Consider the following 19,811-nt stretch of genomic DNA (forward strand, 5'->3'; position numbering starts at 1 on the left):
ACACACACACACACACACACACACACACACACACACACACACACACACAAGCATGAAAAAATGCCTGTTAATGTCCTCCTTGCCTAATCCAGAGAGAGGCATATGCTTTAATTTGAAAACCACATTAGTTACAGCTTGTCACACAAGCAAAGAGGGCTCCTGAAGAGAATTAAAAATATCAAAATGCTTTCCGCTTTACGAAACTCCCTCTAATTGTACCCAGTTACAATTAGCTCAATTCATTTAGCATGATTAGTTCAATATTTAATACAAAAAGTTATTTGCTCATGCAGCTGAGAACAGGAAGAAAAAGAAAAAAAAAAACAGTATTGCACTTTAATTCACCATCCTGAGCATGCTCTCTGTGAGTGGAAGTGGCACTCTGAGAACCTGTTCATAATTCTAGCACAAGCTCAAACTTGGGCTAATATTCAATTACAAGGGATTAGTTGAGGGGGAGAAAAAAAAAAAAGTCCACATCTTAACAGGCTCACACAGTTAAAGTCGATTCCACGGATATGCTAGGGAAAAGAAATCCAGCATTAGCGGTACACTTTGGGATTAACACTAACATGCCTTAGCAAAGATTTGTCAGAAACACAAAGAGAAGGCACTAATATGACAAACACTTTTAGCAGTACAATTGTACCATACTTTATTGACCCCCATGCAAAAGAGGATGGCAATGAAAGGAGGGGGAATTACTTTAAAGCTCCTTCTGGAGGAATATAAGCTGAAAAGCTTCTATTATATCGTATAGCCTTTGGCCTTTAGGGAGTATTTGAGGGAACCATGATGGAACTCATCACTGTTTTATGTATTCATATTGCATGATCACTATTAAGAGAACAAATGCTGATGTAGTTGTGCATTTGTTCTACAACAAGTATTCTTTTTATTTTCATTTACATTTTGTAACATCTACCTACACAATGCCTATATGATAATTATCAAGCACTGTGTGCCTTTATGCACTTCATCAACCTATATCTCAGACAAGCCAATTTGCTAAAAGATGCAGTAAAATGTACAAGAACACACATTAAGAAAATTATGCGGCTGATAAAAAAAAAAAAAAAAAATCAAGTATTCACTTTAACTCCTTTCATAGTTATATTCGAGAAGATTTGTATTTTTTTGCGTAGTGTCATGAATCATTGGCCTTACACTTACAAAGAAAATGACAATAAACAATGTTTTAAAATAAGTTACCTTTTCAAGTCCATCCTCCTTCAGGCTGACGATATCCAGGTCAAAGTCTGTGCGCAGACCAGTTGTTTTGTTAAAGGACAATCTTCCAGTCAATCCGTCCCAGTGAGACTAAAAGAAAACAATTGTACATCCATTTCTTTAAAAATTCTTATCAACCCCATTTTAAACATCGTAGAACCATCTAAACCCTTGACAAGTCTAATTATCTTACAACAAATTGCATCTGTTAACCTGCAGCATATAATCTCCAGTCCCTGCTTTAGATTGCATCAAATGTTAATGTACCTTGCAAGAATGGTCAGGACATTGACCCAAAGCTGTTGCACGACACATTTCATTCTATTTTTATCTGTACATACAGCACATAAATGCAATAAACAAATAAGTACACAGAAATCTTTAAATCCTGCTAACAAATGGCACTTTATCTTTCAACTGCAAGCTAATTCACTCCCACACACACACATAAATCAAAAGTACAAACACAAACTGTACAAGCTGCATTTCCTTTTTCTAATTACATTTTACATCTCGACGCCTCCAACGCATTTCCCCTCCAGACTACGGAGTTAATTAACAGCCATCTCCTTTTGCTTGATTCCCCACGAGGGGGGGGGGGAACACAACTGCCCCTTATTATGATTCCCTGATACCCACCACCTCCACAGATGACTGCAGGTGCGAACATGGCAGGTTGTGCTACATATCTGTTCCTCTCAAGCTTAAAGAGGCAGCCATGTGGAAGGACTGATGATACTGACTACTCATTGTCATTGCCCTTGCATTTGCATGTTTATTTGTTACGAGGGAATCCTCATTTAAAAAAAAAAATGCTATTCAAAGACTGTTTTCATATCTTCTGCTTTTGTCTGAACAAATTGGTTTTTAATTAGGCTTCAGTGTCACTTTTATCCAGCCACAGTCATTGATGTACACAAGAGGTCTTGATACAATAAAACAGTCAGTCATTTTGTGTTACTGATATTTAAAACTCAGGCTATGACACCGCAGCAACTTATTGCTCTCACCCATAGCTTTCAGGAACTTGTGTTGCAAAAAAAAAATCAAATAAATAATCGAAGCTTTAAGGAGAAATCTGTGGCATTCTATTTTTTAAAACCCTTCCATACCTCATTCCCTCTGGCCTATTGCCATTGAGGTGGGAGGCATATTCAAACAGCTTTAATTCAGAGAATGACATATTCTTTGCCTCAGCCATTTCACATCCGCAGGGCCAGTTCAACCTTCAGAACATGTCAGACTCCTGTACTGAAGCGAGTGTAAATCAGCACTGAGTTAATACCCAAACACTGCAAGACTCTTTTATATATTTATTTCCTTGCCTCTAGTAATGATTTATGGATTTTTTTTTCTAAATGTACTTAAAATGGCCACAAATACATATTGGTTCAAACTAATTGCCATAGATACAAGCCAGACATTGTTTGTTGTCCATTGTTATCATGTAAATTCTGCATACACAAATGGGTTTGCTTTTGGCTGAAAGCAGGATTATTTCTACAGCTGTGCTACAAACAATAGTCAATAGTCGATGGATTCTGTCCCGGATGATGAGTAGAATAATATTATGAGACATTTTGTACCAGAAATAATTTACACAATACAATTGTGTTGTTCTTATTTGAAACCTGTTACAGGAAGATTTCAGTCCAAACTAATAAATACAAACTGATGCAGAAGTATTTGAGTTCTGCTTGCCAACTTTTGAGCACCTGACTAACTGGTCGAAATACCAGCCTGGCATGACATATTGCACAAAAACGTTTTATAAAAATCAAAACTTTAGGAAAACAAGGGTTAATTTTGTAAAAATATTTTATACATTTAAAACACAGTTAGGTTTGTTGGGCTACATGTTGTGGTGGTTAGCACCAGTACTGGTCCAAGCCTCCAAGGGGCCCTCAGCAAAATTTGGTTTGGGGAGCTCTGTTTCTGCTAATAATGCAGATTACTGCAATCAACAATCAGATGATCAGATCATTCACTCACCTAACATAAACTCAATGCAACTCTGACAGCCCTGTTTACATTACCCTATATGTACTGTATATATCATCTAGTGCAGGAGTGTCAAAGTCATTTTTATTTTGAGCCACATCAATGACCTCAAAAGGCCGGACATGGCAGAATGTATTGATAAAAGTACCTATTAACAAACTGTTAAAATATAACTTTTTCTGCATTCGATAACTACTTCTAAAAAGTAAATATTTTATGATTGGGTATTTTGGCATTATACATGTAAAAACTGATTTGTATTGACTAAGTAATATTGAAGCACACAATTGTTTTACTGTTTTAACACAATTTTAATCACTTACACACAGGTTATATGAGCTCTTTTGTATCGTTTTCCTTTGTGATATATTTATATATATTTATATATGAATATGTATATATATATATATATATATATATATATATATTCACAATTTTATAATGAAATTGTGTGTAATAGAATCATATAGAAATAATTACAAAAAAAGAAAAACATCTATTCCACTTACCCCCCACCCCCCCTAGTGACCCCGGTGCCCTAAGCAGCAGCTTAGTTTGCTTATGCCTTGAACCGGCCCTGGTTAGCACCATCACCTCACAGGAAGAAAGTCTCACTTTTGGATCTTGATTAGAAGCTTTCTGGAGCTTGTTTCATGTAAACGTTTTCTTAACAAGTGTTCTTGTCTTTTGATTTTTTTATAAGAAAAAACATTTTCATTTGTGCTATTTTTCTTTGCACTTCCAAGAATCTGGAAGGAAGGTATCAGTAAATACAATAAACTGTATTCATAAAAAAAAAAAACTGTTTGCTCTTAATTACCTCTTTGAAACAAGTGCAGGCCAGGCAGAGGAACATATTACAAAAAAAGTTGTTTTATGTCTTTTGTTTAAGTTCTCTTTTGACATTTAAAGGCAGCTGGCTTTACTTTAATTTTAGCTCTGGGGCCAGTTGTGAAACGGACAATAACTCTGCTTGGATTTTCTCACTGTTGTTGTGATGAAATTTGAAGGAGAACCCTTCTAGAAACAGGTCATAAATGGTAACAGGGTGTTTTACACCATCTCGTATAAAAGAGCAGCAGGTGATGGTCACCTATGGAGACCCAGTACAAAATGCAGGAAACTGTTTTCCTAAAATAGGATTAGCTTTCATCATATCCAGCATGTAGGAATCCTTATTGGAGACTAAAAAAAACCCACCAAACTGATAATCTTTAAGACGTTAATGATTTCATTTGAAGAAAAAAGGAGTGGAGTTCCTTCCATTTGTAGCGTCTGAACAAAACCCAACAGAAGCACAAATGATTTGTTAAAACATCAAGCCACAAATAGCAGCAGCCTTCTCTATCTGCCATTTTGCAAAGGCTGTTAAAAATCATTCTCAGGCACTGTCAGCCACTCACGTTAGATGAAATGAAAGATGATTACAGAGGTTCTGCTTCCAAAAGGTTACAATACAGGCTTTCTGGAAAAATAGGTTACGAATACAGGGGATTTGAAAAGCTGACAAAATGCTGCTTTGATGTGCGTATCAAGTCGAGGTTCACTTTCCATGTGGATATGATTGATTTGTTGAGTAAATATTTAAATATAAATTGACTGCCTTGCCCTCAGCTGCACTTCTGTGCTCTCTTTTACCGCACATTCAGTTTAATCAAACAACAAGAGGCCAAAGGTGCCCCCTCACCTCTTTGATGAAACTCATGAAGCGCCCTCCAAACCTCCAGGGTTTGTGACGGTGGCACTGGAGTGAGTTCACAGTCATCTGTGGAGCGTGCTGGTACGAGACAGACACAATGTGGACTGCATCATAGGTCAGAGCTGCATCTGTCTGGAATAAGGGGGAACATTATTTCAGCTGGTGCCTGCAGGATAAAAGGGAAACTTTCTGCTGTCACAATTCTACTAGACTATGTTCATGTTAAAGTTTCACAATGTAATGTGTAGAAATAAATACGAGAGCATGTGAAACTGTTCCAACAATGTTCAGTCAGGTCATCTGGATGGGTTCTTTTTTTGTTGTTGTTGAGACGTTTTGTCCATCATCCAAAGGACTTCTTCAGTCCGAGGCGCCACAACAAACATTGTCCCAAAATCAGCACACTCTGTGCTGTGAAATTGTTCTAACATAAGAGCATTATGTTTTCTTTTTAATAATTTTAGTAATATTTAATTTAATGTGGCTGTCATGTCAGAACTTTATTGTGCATCATGCTTTTTTTTTAACTCTTTCAAGCCTAAATCTTTGAAATTTATAAATGCAATTTAAATTTATTGAGTTCAGAAACCTAGATGTGTTCAGGATAGAGTTGTCATTGATAATGAGCCCGGCCCAACCCGACCCGAATTCGGACTGGGCGAGGCCATAATAATGTGCTTAATGTGCGGACCAGGTTGGTGTCGGGCTTTTTATTATGTCAAGGACGTGTGCGGCCAACAATCCAATTATATGCAAACATGGCTTGCCATATTGCATGCGGCCATTTCACTGTGTGCTCACTGCCAGTTGAAAGAGGTAAAAAGTTCAGTTAATCTTCAGATGGACTACAGCCAGCGATCCATCAGCCCAAATGGATGTTCAACCATCTGCTGCACTCGGCGGACACGCACGGCCGACGACCCAAGCAGGTGAGATCACAAAATATCTGACATGTCAGAGCAGGGTCCAATATACACAGAGGCAGGGGAAGCAGTTGATGCGCTTTGATGGCTCCTCAGCTCCGATATTCTGCACCCTTTGCTCAGCCACGTGTCCACCAACTGTTAATAATAGTCTTATAAGCAGTCAAAGCTTAATTAAAATGTCCCGGGGGGTGGGGGGTGGGTGGGGGGTGGGGGGTGGACAATTACTGTTAATTTGTCGGATTGGGTGGGGTTCAGAGATGATGGCTGTGGGCTGGGGCTGATTTTTTGGACCCAGGTGCAACTCTAGTTCAGGGTATCTTGTGTGCTTTGTAACTTTTCTTGTCTATCCTATATTACAGAATACAAAAACATGGAAGTGAAAGGAAAATCTAAATGTCATGTGATGAACATTCTGCAAGTAAAGGAAGATTCATTTTACTGAAGTGTACAAAGAGAGCAGGCATTTTGTAATAAAAATCACTAGAAACATTTACATCTACTTGATGACTAACGAAAGTTAAGGAACTAAGCTTTTAAACGTTTCACTATCACTGTTTTGAATATATGCATCATAAATATGGCAGCACGACGGCTCAGCGGTTTGCACTGTTGCCCCACAGCAAGAAGGTCCTGGGTTCAATACCCAGTTGGACCTGGAATCTTTGTGTGGAGTTTGCATGTTCTTCTCGTGCATGCGTGGGTTTTCTTCGGGTACTCATGTTTCCTCCCACAGACCAAAAACATGCATATTAGGCTGCCTTCAGGCCCAGGCCTCCCTTGCAAAAGAGATCCGTATCTCTGTGAGATTTACCTGGTTAAATAAAGGTTAATAATATTCATTAGTCCAACCAATATACGTAGGAGCTTCCTATCAACATGTCTAGAAGCAGACATACTTGAAATCAGGCAAGTTTTTTTTAAACCATCTGTCATGTTTACAAATCTTTGAGTAGCACAGAGTAAATGAATGTTACTTCTTCTGTATGATCCCTTTGGGAAATCTTTTAAGTTTACACAAAAAATGCAGCATTTCTGTTTTTTCATTCAACCTTTATTTATACAGGTAAGTCTCACTGAGCCTTGAGGACTTATTTAACTTGACTATTTTGTGATTTCTAGATTCTGAAACCAAAACCCAGAAACCATCTTATCACCAGCAAACTGGTCGGTTCACTATGGGAGTGTGCTGCTGGTGGGACTGAGCTTGTTGAAGTCCTTTGGATGAAGGACGAAACGTCTCAACAACAAGAAAAACAACAAAAAAAGAAACCATCCAGATGACCTGACTGAACTTTGCTGGAAATGGTCAAGCACTTTTAATCTCAGTTCAACATATGTGCATGAGTATGAAGTCCAGAAGTCAGTCAGAATGTTCCCACCAAGTTGTTGTACTTATTACTGGACCATAATCTGTACAAATATTCACAGATTTATATTCCTTTACAGTGAAGATTTCATGACAAATATTTAAGACAAACTGCTTCATAATTGTTTTTTTAAATTCACAATAACACCTTTTTTTTTTTTTTATATTATCATTACCGTCATGATTCCCTCCAGCAGGCCTGAGTCAGGTTTCGGTGGAATCTGCCTTTCCATTGACCATTTCTCCACAATTGATGCAACCTGAGGATTATCAACGTTGAGGATGCGGAAGCCGGTCATGTTCACACCGCAAAAGCGATAAGGCTCAAGGTCAATGGCCATCAGGTCCTTTTAAAAGAAAAAGAAATGTGAGATACAGTAGATTCCTGTTGAATAGCAAACCACTGAACATCTTTCACTCAAGCATATAATCTATCCAGATTATTTCTGCCAATATAAAAATAGATTAGGTCTGCAGCTGATGAACAAATAAATGTATTATGATCAAATGAAGGAAACTGAAATATGTGCAGTTATTTATTTTACTTTGCACTAAAATAGTCACCAAATTGTTCCTAAGATATGGAAATGGTCTGAAAAACTAAAAAATGTATATTAAATATTTTATGTACAACAACAACAACAACAACAACAACAACAACAACAACAACGACAACAACGACAACAACGACAACAACAACAACAACAACAACAAATGCTCAAGCAAAGGTGATCTATTTTGCCTTGATTAATCACATTCATGAAAATCAAATAAATAATCTCTGGATGCATTTTATAGGGAGGGGACATATTATAATTATAAATGGTATTCAAAAACAAAAAAAGCTTGTTTTGTGGCATCAAATTAATAATTCAACGTTTGCACTGCCTTGGCATCGTCCAAGTAAAAAAGCAATTCAATTTGAGCCACTGTAATTTCTGGGGCACAGATTGCAGCTGAAGTGTGAAGTCACATGTTGACACATGTCGGGTAAAATTGGACCCGGGGGGTTGAAAAAAAGACATTTGGATGAACATAGATATTTCATTAGCACCCTGTGGGGTTTGTGCTGGGGGAGCAAGAGCATGCAAGACATTCACTGAAGAATGGTCATTGATATTCAGTGACAAAAAAAAAAAAAAAATCTATTTTGTGATGCTGCAGTTCTTTCACAATAAAGCAGGAAAGGAAATCACAACTGTTTTAAAATGACAGATTAGAGGGTTTTTATACAGTATTTGTTGCTAAAAATGCAAACTAACTGACAGCATTTTAATGTAAAATATATATATATGTATTTTTTTATTATTTTTTTAAATCGTCATATTTGTTGTTTGTTTTGTATGACAAATGTTAGAAAACTAGAACAGTCCTAATTTGTTTTAGGTGGAGTTGACTTGCACTCACATGTAGCAAAACTCGATATGTTCCTACAATTTTATTACACTCAAATGTTCACCGGGAAAACACGGTGCACATCTCTGATGGCACGTATAAGCGTTATGGAGGGGCTAACATAACTAAGTTCTCAGTTTAAGGTTCTCATAGATAGCTACTAGAAGACGGGAGCGATGACAGACTCATTTCAAAGGACATGGAAGTTATTACCCTCGTACCACTGTGTCGTTGCCTTTTCACGCTCTAATAAGTCGGCACTTCCCTCACCTCAGAAGATAAAACACAGACATCAGTGAATTCCATCGAGAGGAAATTGTATTGCCATGTACACCATGCAAGTATTCATTACTTTGGATCAAATCAAGCCGCCAGGTATAATCTCCTTAATGGTATGTCTATCAATAAGACAGCATATTGCAGCTTTAGATGGATACAACACTGATTCTATAAAGATATCCCGACTTCGTGGGAAAGATATTGTTGCAGGACAAAGTTGATTCTCTGATAAGGATTTTGCTGAACAAACAGTTTGGAAGCAGTTAAATGCACAAATTGGGGGTGCAGCTACATAAAGAAAATTTAGATGTCCGCATTAAAAGAGAGTACGTGCTGCATAAAAGATGACACATGACAGAACAATGTCGGTGCTGTCAAGGGTGAAAAATGACACATGATATCTGGACCTCAATGTCAGAACGCATCATCACAACAGACTGGCCAAGTCTGCGGAGACGGCGAGTGTGAGTACACAAGAGGCAGAGACGGTAACAGAGGGTGAAAGGAACAGCACAGAGCATGCTGGTGTTTATTCCCCTTCTGTCTGCTTGTCACTGTGCAGCCAGGGTCACAGCAGCACGGGCTACCTGCTAGGTCAGAAGTACTGATCTTCAAATAGTCAATGTAACCACCACCTAATCAGCTGCTTTGACCGTGTTCGATCAATAAAGTATTTTAAAGCTGAAATCGTTTCAACCGTATTTTGACAAAACTGACTTTACAAAATACTGTTTTGTTCAACGTTTAGTCATTTTTCTTTTTGGACTTTGTATCCACCTGCGATGCTGAGATCTGCTCGACTCGAACATCACAAACGGTTTGCTTTTTAATTGGATTTCTCCATATTTAACACTTTAGTAAACATTTCCCCCAAGCAAAATTGTAAGTGGGATTGACTCAAAGTAAACAGCAGTGTTTAAATCACTTAGCTGATACAAACATGTGACGACTGTGTGTTTACAAGGCATTGTGCTCATATTTAACTGAACTGCTGAAGTGCATTTGACAAAAAATGATGACCACAAGGCATATTTAACTAAATTTATTCACATAATTAGTGTTTTTGGTTATGTGCACACAATTTAAGTTTGTTCTTTAATATTAGTAACATTGTATGAAACTGCAGGAAGTAATATTTATATACTTTAAGTCGTGGCACCTATAGGCTATAAATTAACTGTAAAAACACCTGGACCTGTCATTCTATGTTTGTTTCTCCTTCCTGTCCTCTCAAACCCCAGCTGGTCCAAGCAGATGGTTGCTCGCCCTGAGCTTGGTTCTGCTAAAAAGGAGCTTTTCCTTTCCACTGCTGCCTTGGTGCTTGTTCAGGATGGGAGATGAAGTGAAGATTCAACACAATCTGCTGGCAACTTTAGATAAATAGCTTATTAAGTGACTTTTATAATGCATGTGAATGTTTTTGTTCAGTGCCCTGAGACAACTTCTGTTGTGACTTCAGGGCTCAGTGCTTGGACCAGTACTCTTTACCTTATATATGATTCCATTAGGTAATGTTATTAAACAGCATGGGATACATTTTCATTGTTATGCTGACGATACAGTTATATTTGTCCATGAAACCTAATTAATCCAATCAGCTACTTAGACAACAAGCATGTCTTAAAGACATAAAAAAAAAAATAAAAAAAAACTTAAAAAAACTGGATGACCCTAGATTTTCTGCTTTTGAACACAGACAAGACTGAGGTTTTAGTTGTTGGACCTGAGCATCTTAGGAATTAAATTTTCAGTCTTTTGCCCTCCTAGGATGGCATTAATCTGGCCCCCAGCTCTAATGTTAAAAATCTTGGTGTTATTTTGATCAGGACATGTCTTTTATCCCCCACATTAAAAACATTACTACAAAGGAGAACCACCTTCTTCCATCTGTGTAATATCACTAAAATTAGAAATGTCTCATCTAAAAATGATGCAGAAAAACTGGTTCCTGCATTTGTCACATTTAGACTGGACTATTGCGATGATTTGTTATCTGGGTGTCCAAATACTTCTTTAAAATGTCTTCAGTTGATCCAAAATGCTGCTGCTGAGTCTTAACTGGAGTTAGTAGAAGAGATCATATCTCTCCAGTTTTAGCTTCTCTCCATTGGCTCCCTGTCAAATCCCGAATTTAATTCAAAATCTTACTTCTAACCTGCAAAGCTCTCAACAACCTAGCTCCAGCTCATAATACAGATCTTATTGTTCCATATTTTCCTAACAGAGCACTTAGCTCTGAGATTGCAGGTTTACTTACGGTTCCTAGAGTTTCCAAAAGCAACATTGTATGAAACTACAGGAAGTAATATTATGTATTTTATTACTTGGTTTAAGTCTGTGGCACCTATAGGCTGTACGATATTTCAGTTATCAGGCTCCTCTCTTGTGGAACCAACTTCCAGTTTCTGTCCATAGGACTGACACATTGTCCAGTTTTAAGACTGGGCTTAAGACTTTCCTTTGTAATAAATCCTATAGTTAGGATTTTTTTTTTTTTAGCTTGTTTAGCTTGCTATAGGCTTAGACTACTAGAGGACAAATTGACCTAATTTCTTTAAAGGAATTGTTAAAATTTAATAATTTTCATTTCATACTATTCTATGTCAACATGTGATTCTTGACCTGCCATTGTGTATCTGTTCCTTCTTCCTGTTCCTCTTTAACCCAGCCGGTCGAAGCAGATGACCGCTTGCCCTGAACCAAGTTCTGCTAAAGGTTTCTTTTACATGAAAGAGTTTTTCCTTTCCACTGTTTCCTTCGTGTTTGCTCAAGATGAGTTTTGCAATGGAGTTAAATTTGAAAGCGGTCTACTCCTCAGATAAATAGTGTTAACTTATTATTTTTATATATCAATATTTCTGTTCAGTGCCCTGAGATGACATCTGTTGTAACCAACTGAAAATTGCCTTGGTGATATATAAATAAACTGAATTTAATTTAATTAATATTTATTCAGAATAAGCTTATTAGTTACATCATTGTGAACTGTATATTTAGAGAACTGCTGATCAGTAAAACGTTGCGCCTGCATGTTAGGGCTGCACAAAATTACAAAAATAAGCAATTGAAAAATCAGGGATACATATTGCAATAACAATATTGGATGCAAAAATGTCATGTTATCACAGTTCCATTCTGTTTTGCTATCACTTTGCACAAAAAATAAGTTTTGTGCTTTACCATTTAGGCCACTTTTCTGTAAAGTGGCTTCAGGGCTATTCTATCCGATTCTAACTAAATGGCAAATGTATGCCGTTTAATGCAGTTTCATCTGTTTTTATAATTAACCTTTGCAATATTGATATTGCAACGATAAAAAGTGTCTCATAATTGTGCAACAATTGTGTATCCAGAAAAATGTGAGCAACAGTGATTTGCTACTGGCTTAATCTAATGATGGAATGTGAACTATATATTGTAAGAAAAAATATATATTTATTACTATAGCACTTAAAAAGATGTATACACTTTAATTTCCCTATTCTATTATTCAAACCATCAGGAAAGTCTTGAATCAATTATTTGAAAGACAATGGTAATCAGTAAGAAGACCTGTCAATGATCTGAGAGCTAGTGAATAATGATCATACATTTGTTATGTTACTGCTGGGTTTGGAGCATACTTTACATATTTAATCAATTCAAAACATTTGATTGTAATCATTTATTTTTTCTCTTGTATGTAAAAGTTCAAAATGTAATTTATTTTTAAACCTGATTTTTATATTCAGTCCATTTTGTGTGATGTCACCTCAAAGACTTCAGTTGACTTTACTATAAAGCAGTGTTACTACAGCAAAGCCGAGACTCCATTATGCCTCCAGCTTGTCAAACAAAATTGATGTTATGGACTGGATCCAAACTCCATTGGCAATTAGCCACTATTCATCAAAATCTCAAGCGGTGAGGAGATGAGAACAAACGAGACTATTTGCATTAACAAGCATGGTACATTACCAGAGTGGTGAAGATATAGTGGTAATACTCTGTCATCATCCCCATGGTCTGGGCCTGGAAGTATACAGAAATTGACGATGGGAATGAAAGGTGTAAATGAGAGACAAAAATGGAGAAAATTATCATTTTGTCATTTCAAGGCATTTTAGAATCAGTAAAGCACGTTCAAAACAATCGGTCCTAAAGAGATGCATAACGGGACTTAAAAGCAAACGGGAGATAACCCACGTTTTAATGAGCCTATTGACTAGCATGCCGTTAATTTTATGGGGGAGGATTTTGCCATCACTTGCTGATGTTCCTGAAACATATGTGGTCCAAAGAAAAGCAACAAATCATGATGCTTTTCTATGCATTTAAATGGTTTAAAAATGGCTCGGGGCATGCGATGCCCTCCCAGCAGAGACTGGAGCCTTCAATCAAGAGAACTCAGTAATCTTTGCGTCATATCCAAACGCTCCATCACTGCCACTTTTCATTCCATCTACATTCAAAGGCACATATTCCCATGGCGGCTGTGCTTTCCATTTAATTGTGCCATCTGTTGTGGGGAAAAAAAGACCCAAGGTTATGTAAATAAGATGTTAAGTTTATGTGGAGACAAAACAACCATCAAGACAAATACATGACACTGAAATGGTTTCATAGTTTTGTTATATACGCAGGTTTTGATTGATAAATTAAAGATTTCAACTGCTGAGTTGTTTTTACAGTCTATGTTCATATTTTGGTAAAACTTTTACAAATTATAATTTAATGTTTGGAAATTATGAGACATGGGACAATGAAGTATGACATTATTATTAAAAAGCTATAAAACAAGTTCCTTTATTTTTTTTTTATTTTTTTTTTTACCAGACCAATTAGAAAAAGTACAAATAAAGTTTTGCACTTGCATGTTGAATGATGGTGATGCTCTCAGGGTTAAATTCAAAACGTTATCTTGTCAAAAATCACAGCACGTTCTGAAGACTGAAAAAAGTACAAGGGCGTTACATTGTAATTGAAAGGCAACGTTCAAACCTCTAGAAAATTCAGTCAATTCACTACCATGGAAAACCAAACGAGCTGAAATGTGTCTCATCACACACAAATCAGACATCCATCTCATTTCTAGACTAAGCTTAGATAAACCATGTGGTAATTACAGTTGTCTGCATGAGGTTGTCTCAGAAGCTGCATCTGAAAAACAGACGTTTATGGGATACTAGCATGACGAACAGAACCTGCAAATCAAAAACTTTCCGTGCAGGGGAACATTTCTGGACCCGAAGGAACACAAAATCATATTTTAGCTTCTACAAGAGCACGTTTCATCCACAGGTAGGAATGTTAAAAGTAAATTCTATTTTAACCAGCACCTAAACAGTATCACCAACATTGATTCCTAATTTACTTTTACTAGCAATTGTTTTGTTAAATGCGTGAGAGTTTATGAAGCATTCACACTTTTGTGATCCATTTTTCGTCCGTATGATTTTCAACATGTTTCTCGTCCCACAGTTTTGAAGTTATTTCAACAAATATCAAAACGTTCAGCTCGTTCAGGACAATCCTGCTATGTCTTTTTGTATTGGTGCAACTTTGGCTTTTTGAAATACGTAGCTTTTTCTGCCATTTTCTCACAGAAAATGAATTGAGTTCATTTTACATCCTTCAGATTTTTAGATCTGTTTACAACCTTTTACTGCTCCTTTCACATTTTGTTCTGCTTCAGCTTCCTTGTGCAAATTTAAACTTTTTTCAGCTACTTTCAGCTAATTTCAGCATTTTTTTTTCAGCCGTTTTGTGCTCCTTTCAGGTTCTTTCTGCTAATTATAACATTTCTGTGCTTCTTCTAACTTCTTTCTGCTAAGTTCAGCTTGTTATGCTCCTTTCAGCTTGTTTCTACAAGTTTCAGCTTGTTTCTACCATTTCAATTACTATATAGTTGCTTAATGCTAATTTAAGCTTTTGCAGCTAATTTTACATATTTTTGCACTTTAACTTTTTTCAGCACAATTCAGAAAAAAAAAAAAGTGCTTTCTCCACTTCTGGTGATTTCAGCTTCCGTCTGCTTTTTAGCTACTTTTCAGTTGTATTTTTTTTAGCTTTTTTTTTTCAGAAAATTACCATTTTTTGTGTTAATTTCTGCTACTTTCAGCCCAATTCCACTAATTTCAGCTTATTGTGCCACTTTCAGCCTTTTTCTGTTAGTTTTAGATTTTTCTGCTTTTTCAGCTACTTTTTACAGTAGCTGTTTTGTGCTAAATGTACCTTTTCCAGCAAATTCCATGTTTTTCTTGTTTTTTTTTTTTTTGTTTGTTTGTTTTAGCTTATTTCAGCTCTATCCACTTCCTTCAGGTAGTTTAAGATTCTTTCTGCCTTTTCAGCCATTTTTCAGCTTTTTTGTTGTTGTTAATAATGCCATATTTTTATAGCTAATCAATCCCAACGTTTGTGCCCATTTCTGCGTATTTAAACCTAATCTGCAAATATGTGTTCTTCTACTTTGTTCTATCTTGGGCTTGTTCTTACATTTCAACTTTTTTTTTTTTAGCTATTTTCAGCTGCTTCTCAGCAACTTCATCAATAAGCTGCATTGCATTTTTTTACAGGAAATGCAATTTCTCTAGTTGTACTTTGCATCCACAAATGTGCAAATGTGTAATTAAAGGTTTAGCTCCTACAAGCAATAAACCATCATAATTATTTGCCAAAGCATTTATTAAACTATAAATATCAATATTTAAACTGCGCAAGCAGCTTGCTGCTGCCTGAAGTATTTTCCTTGCTGATTTCTTAGCAATAGAAGTGTTGTTTGGCCAGAAGCAAATATTTGTCATGTTAGATCTCAAAACCTATGGAGGACTGAGATATTTAAATAACTTTTGTGGCAGCGATGCGTTGGCTAAACATGAGGCTGACAGAAAACCAAACGTTTGAGGGGGATCCACCAGCCTGTTTTTGACATCCATACAACATCAGACCACCTACACATTCTACTTGGTCCATCATACTGACAGCTTCCTGTTGCTGACAATCATCTTTATAAAAGTCATATTTACATTCAGTTCCAATTATGAAACCAAACATGGTGGATAACAAATTCAGTTTTTGGTTTTAGGGTATAAACAATGTCAACGTGTAGGCTTTGATCTATTTTTAAAGACAAAAAAACAGATCACAGTGACACCCTGTAGAGCAACTTAAAAAAAAAAAAAGTATAATTAACTGGTTTTAGATTTAACGTTTAATGCAGGGAGCACTAATGCTTAGTTGTTAGCATGGACCATCTGGTCAGATTCCTAATCCGCATTGAGGGGATAACAAAGATCACAGCTGGGTTGCAAGCTTCTCACTGCGTCAGATTTAGTGGCGTGATGGAGAACACCAAACATGGCTGTCACACAAAGAGGTCCAGTATCTTGGTTGGCTGTGGAGAAGCTGCTACTGAGCAGCAGACTGATTCAAAATGCAGAGGAAACATTCACATTTGCCTTTATGGGTTACATAAAAAAAGGATCCACTGTCCAACAGACAACAAGCAAGTAAAGAAAATGACTGTAAATCAAATTATGGCCACGGTTTAGGGATTTGACAGCCCCATCTGACATTAGCCGGGTCCATAAACAGTTCTTGTCTCACCTGTTTCAGAATCTGTGCAGCCATGTGGTGACTACAGTCAAAGATGATGCGAAACTCCCGACTTCTCTTCATTTCTTTGAGAAGAGGTCTTGTATCCTGCGTGTCGAGAGGAAGCTGGCGGATTTTTAATCTGATGTTGTATCTTGACGGAGCCATTATCAACTCCTGCAGCCTTATTAGACCTTGTAGGAAACAGTAAAACGAAGACAAGCCATATGTAAAACATATAATGTTTGTAGGTTAACTTAACTGTATGAAGTAAAATGTATTCACCTGTGCTGTCATCGTATACAACAGTGGCTGTTTTCCATTTGAGATACTGTACAAGGTCCAAAATAGCATAGCTTAATGAAGAATAATCCGGGTATAAATTGGCATAAAAGGTGTCCCTGTTGTCCATGGGGTGATGTTTCCATCGCACCTGGATGTGCGGCACTTCCAGCGCATTGCAGATGGACTGCACAGCATTTGATGAGGAGCTATGTGAGGGCCCGAATATCGCCACCACACCTAAAGACAGCTGGTCACAAGCTAAAGGGGAGGAGAAGACAGCAGCTTAATGATAGGGTGAGTATGCTCGGCAAGAGTACAGACAAAAAAATTACAAGGTGACGAGATTTCAACACCGAAGTTCCCCATTTAGCTCGGGGGGTATGAGAACGCTGCCCTCGTTCACAGCGAGAAGACAAATTGACTAAGTCGCTCACCTTTCCTCGACGCTTCAAAGCTGTCATAGATATTAATCCTCTGTATGTCATATGTTAGTGTTGTGTTTGGCAACAAAGTCCTGTTTCTGTTAATATTGTTCACAGCGAATTTAAAGGCAAGCTCCTCAGCGCTGACGAGTGAAACAGGTCCATCCGTTTGTTCAAAAATCCCACCTGGAAAACAAAAAACAAAACAAAACAAACAAAGATGAGAACTGGTATCAAATATGATGAAAAGCTAAATGAGACATACAAATGTTTGTTTTGATAAGTAAGTGGATAAAAATGCTATAAGACATTTGCACTAGCAGTTAAAGCAGCAGTGCATGTTACATGAAATCTATCATTTACTTAGCAAACATGCAGAGACCCTTTTAATTTTCAGGGAAGACTGAAAAAAACAAACTATCAGCTTTGAAGTCTGAAACCATAAAGGATTTAAGGTGTGTGTGAGTGTGTGTGTGTGTGTGTGTTTATGCTTGTGCGTCTGCTCCATCAGGGCAGCAGGATATCTTAGGCTCTTGTCTCTCCATTAAGATATCCTTTCATTTCACCAGAATATCACGTCAGTGGAGCAGATAACTGGACTTGGGCGCTGTTTTTATTACTTTTTTTTTTTTTTTTTTTTACATAAAATTCAAAGGAAAGAAGTCTTTCATTTTTTAGATGGCATGAAGCACTGCTCAAAATGTACAAAACATTTCTATATAAACATGAAAGGAAAGTATTTCTTCAGATGGTGGTGTGTCAGACCATCAGTTAGTACTACATCTTGAAGAGCAGAGGGAAGAAAAGAAAAGGGAAAAACAACAAAAAAAAAGTGTTTTCTTTCACATTTTTGTCAGATTTTTCAGCGCTAGAACTATGAATTAAGTACATTAAAAATGTCTAGAAAACTTTTGAAATTATACAATATACTCCTCACTTTAACATAAATATCATATAAATAAAACCACAAAAATCCTTTAGCAAGAGACATGTACAGTGTTAGTATCAGTGGCAATTTTAGCCTCTTTTGGGGGTGCTCAAGAACCCCTGAATTTTAACTTGGCACCCCTGAAAAATAAAGTAAAAAAAATAATAAATAAAATTATATATATATATATATAATATTTTTTAAAATGCATTTATTTATTTATATATTATTATTATTATTATTTATTTTTTTATTTTTTTGCGGTTCTGGGGTTTGGGTTCCTTTTATCGCATTTAGGATTCAATGCAGCAAAATAAAAAAAAATTTAAAAAGGTAACAGATCATTATAATACTTGGTTTATTTGCATAATGACTTAAATTGCCGGATGTCCGACTCCTGATCTGCTGGCTTTCAGTAACTGTGGCCCCCTGAGCAGTTTATTTGAATAGCCCTGCTTTAAAGACTGGAATACAGTTTATTCCATTTCCAAAACCTAAACTGAATCTGGAAAAATGTCAAAGATGATAAAGTTCTGTGGCCGACCTCACGAGCAGCTGAATACAACAGTGATAAAAGGAAGTACCGCATGTTCATCTGTACAAAAGCTAACTAGATAAATCCTCCATTTTTGTCATAATTACATTGTACAGTGTGCTTAATGGTTAAATTAAAGGTTAATGCTTAAAGCTAGTTTTCTTTTGTTTTGTGTTTTATATGTAGATATATGTTGCAACTTCCAGTTGCATAAGTTTATTCTTTGTTTATGATCAGCTAACACTAAACTGATTTTGTGCAAAGCGTTTATTAGGTTCTGTAATGTAAAGCAGAGCGCTACGTCTGTAGCATCGTAGCTAGCGCATCTGTATTGCATGCCACTAGCTTAATGCTACTTTGCACAACTGTGCCGAGCTCGCTAAAATAGTTTTGAATCAAGTGTTTACATATGGAAGTAAATGTAGATGTTTAACAACTTGGCAAAATGCACCAGAATGCAGGGAATGACATCTACTTTATTGAACATTTTCTGGAGGAGGACTCCCAGAACTCCTCACCAGTGTCTATGGTACAAAAACTGTCCCTATTATAGAGGTGCACCAAAAACTGTATCAAAATAGCGAAAAATGTACGACACACGCTTGCAAAGTCATTGAGATTTGCTTCAAAACTAATTCAACAAACTTCAAAGGAAGTGTCAACTCAGTTTAACACTAAAATCGTCAGAGAAGCACAATTGATGTGTAATTGGTAAGATAACAAACGTAACATTTGCTGTCAAATAAAAGACAGCAAAGTCCCCCTGTGGCTTGGCAACAGACTAAGAAGACAGTTTAGACAACATCTCAAAAGACGCTTGCAGGAAAATCAGTTTTCAGAGAGACCAGCTCCTCAACCTCCACTCTCATCACATTATCTGTTCTAGCAACAAAGCAAAACGTCTCTGCCGGCTTCTGTCATAAGAAAGAAACAATAATAATAATGACTTTTGTCAAAAGTTGGAAATGTTTGTACTTAAAGTTAAGTTTTGTCCATCAGTTTAACTAAAGAGGCAACCTTAGTAAAACATTTAGAACACTTTAAAGTTTCAAACCAAATGTGTTGAAATTCCAACGTATTTCTTCTTTACAGCAAATAGGTATTTCAACAATTTCCCCATTGCTTATTGTCAAAATGTGCATACATAGCAACATGTACAACAGAAAAAAAAAA

General features: G+C 36.7%; 1 protein-coding gene across 1 annotated transcript in view; it reads right to left on the minus strand.

The window, feature by feature from the left end:
- Positions 1 to 19,811, minus strand: part of LOC119409670 (glutamate receptor ionotropic, kainate 3) — a 123,069-nt gene that overhangs the window by 36,642 nt on the left and 66,616 nt on the right. Inside the window, exons 2-8 of the mRNA XM_037676573.1 lie at positions 17,188 to 17,361; positions 16,754 to 17,011; positions 16,481 to 16,662; positions 12,854 to 12,907; positions 7,399 to 7,569; positions 4,919 to 5,062; positions 1,213 to 1,320 (exon numbers count right to left, since the gene is read on the minus strand). Of these exons, the coding sequence (XP_037532501.1) occupies positions 1,213 to 1,320; positions 4,919 to 5,062; positions 7,399 to 7,569; positions 12,854 to 12,907; positions 16,481 to 16,662; positions 16,754 to 17,011; positions 17,188 to 17,361 (1,091 nt within the window). The remainder of the gene's footprint in view (positions 1 to 1,212; positions 1,321 to 4,918; positions 5,063 to 7,398; positions 7,570 to 12,853; positions 12,908 to 16,480; positions 16,663 to 16,753; positions 17,012 to 17,187; positions 17,362 to 19,811) is intronic.

The sequence above is a fragment of the Nematolebias whitei genome, chromosome 5 (genome assembly GCF_014905685.2).
Source record: "Nematolebias whitei isolate Nwh7 chromosome 5, NemWhi1, whole genome shotgun sequence".
Classification (NCBI taxonomy): Eukaryota; Metazoa; Chordata; class Actinopteri; order Cyprinodontiformes; family Rivulidae; genus Nematolebias; species Nematolebias whitei.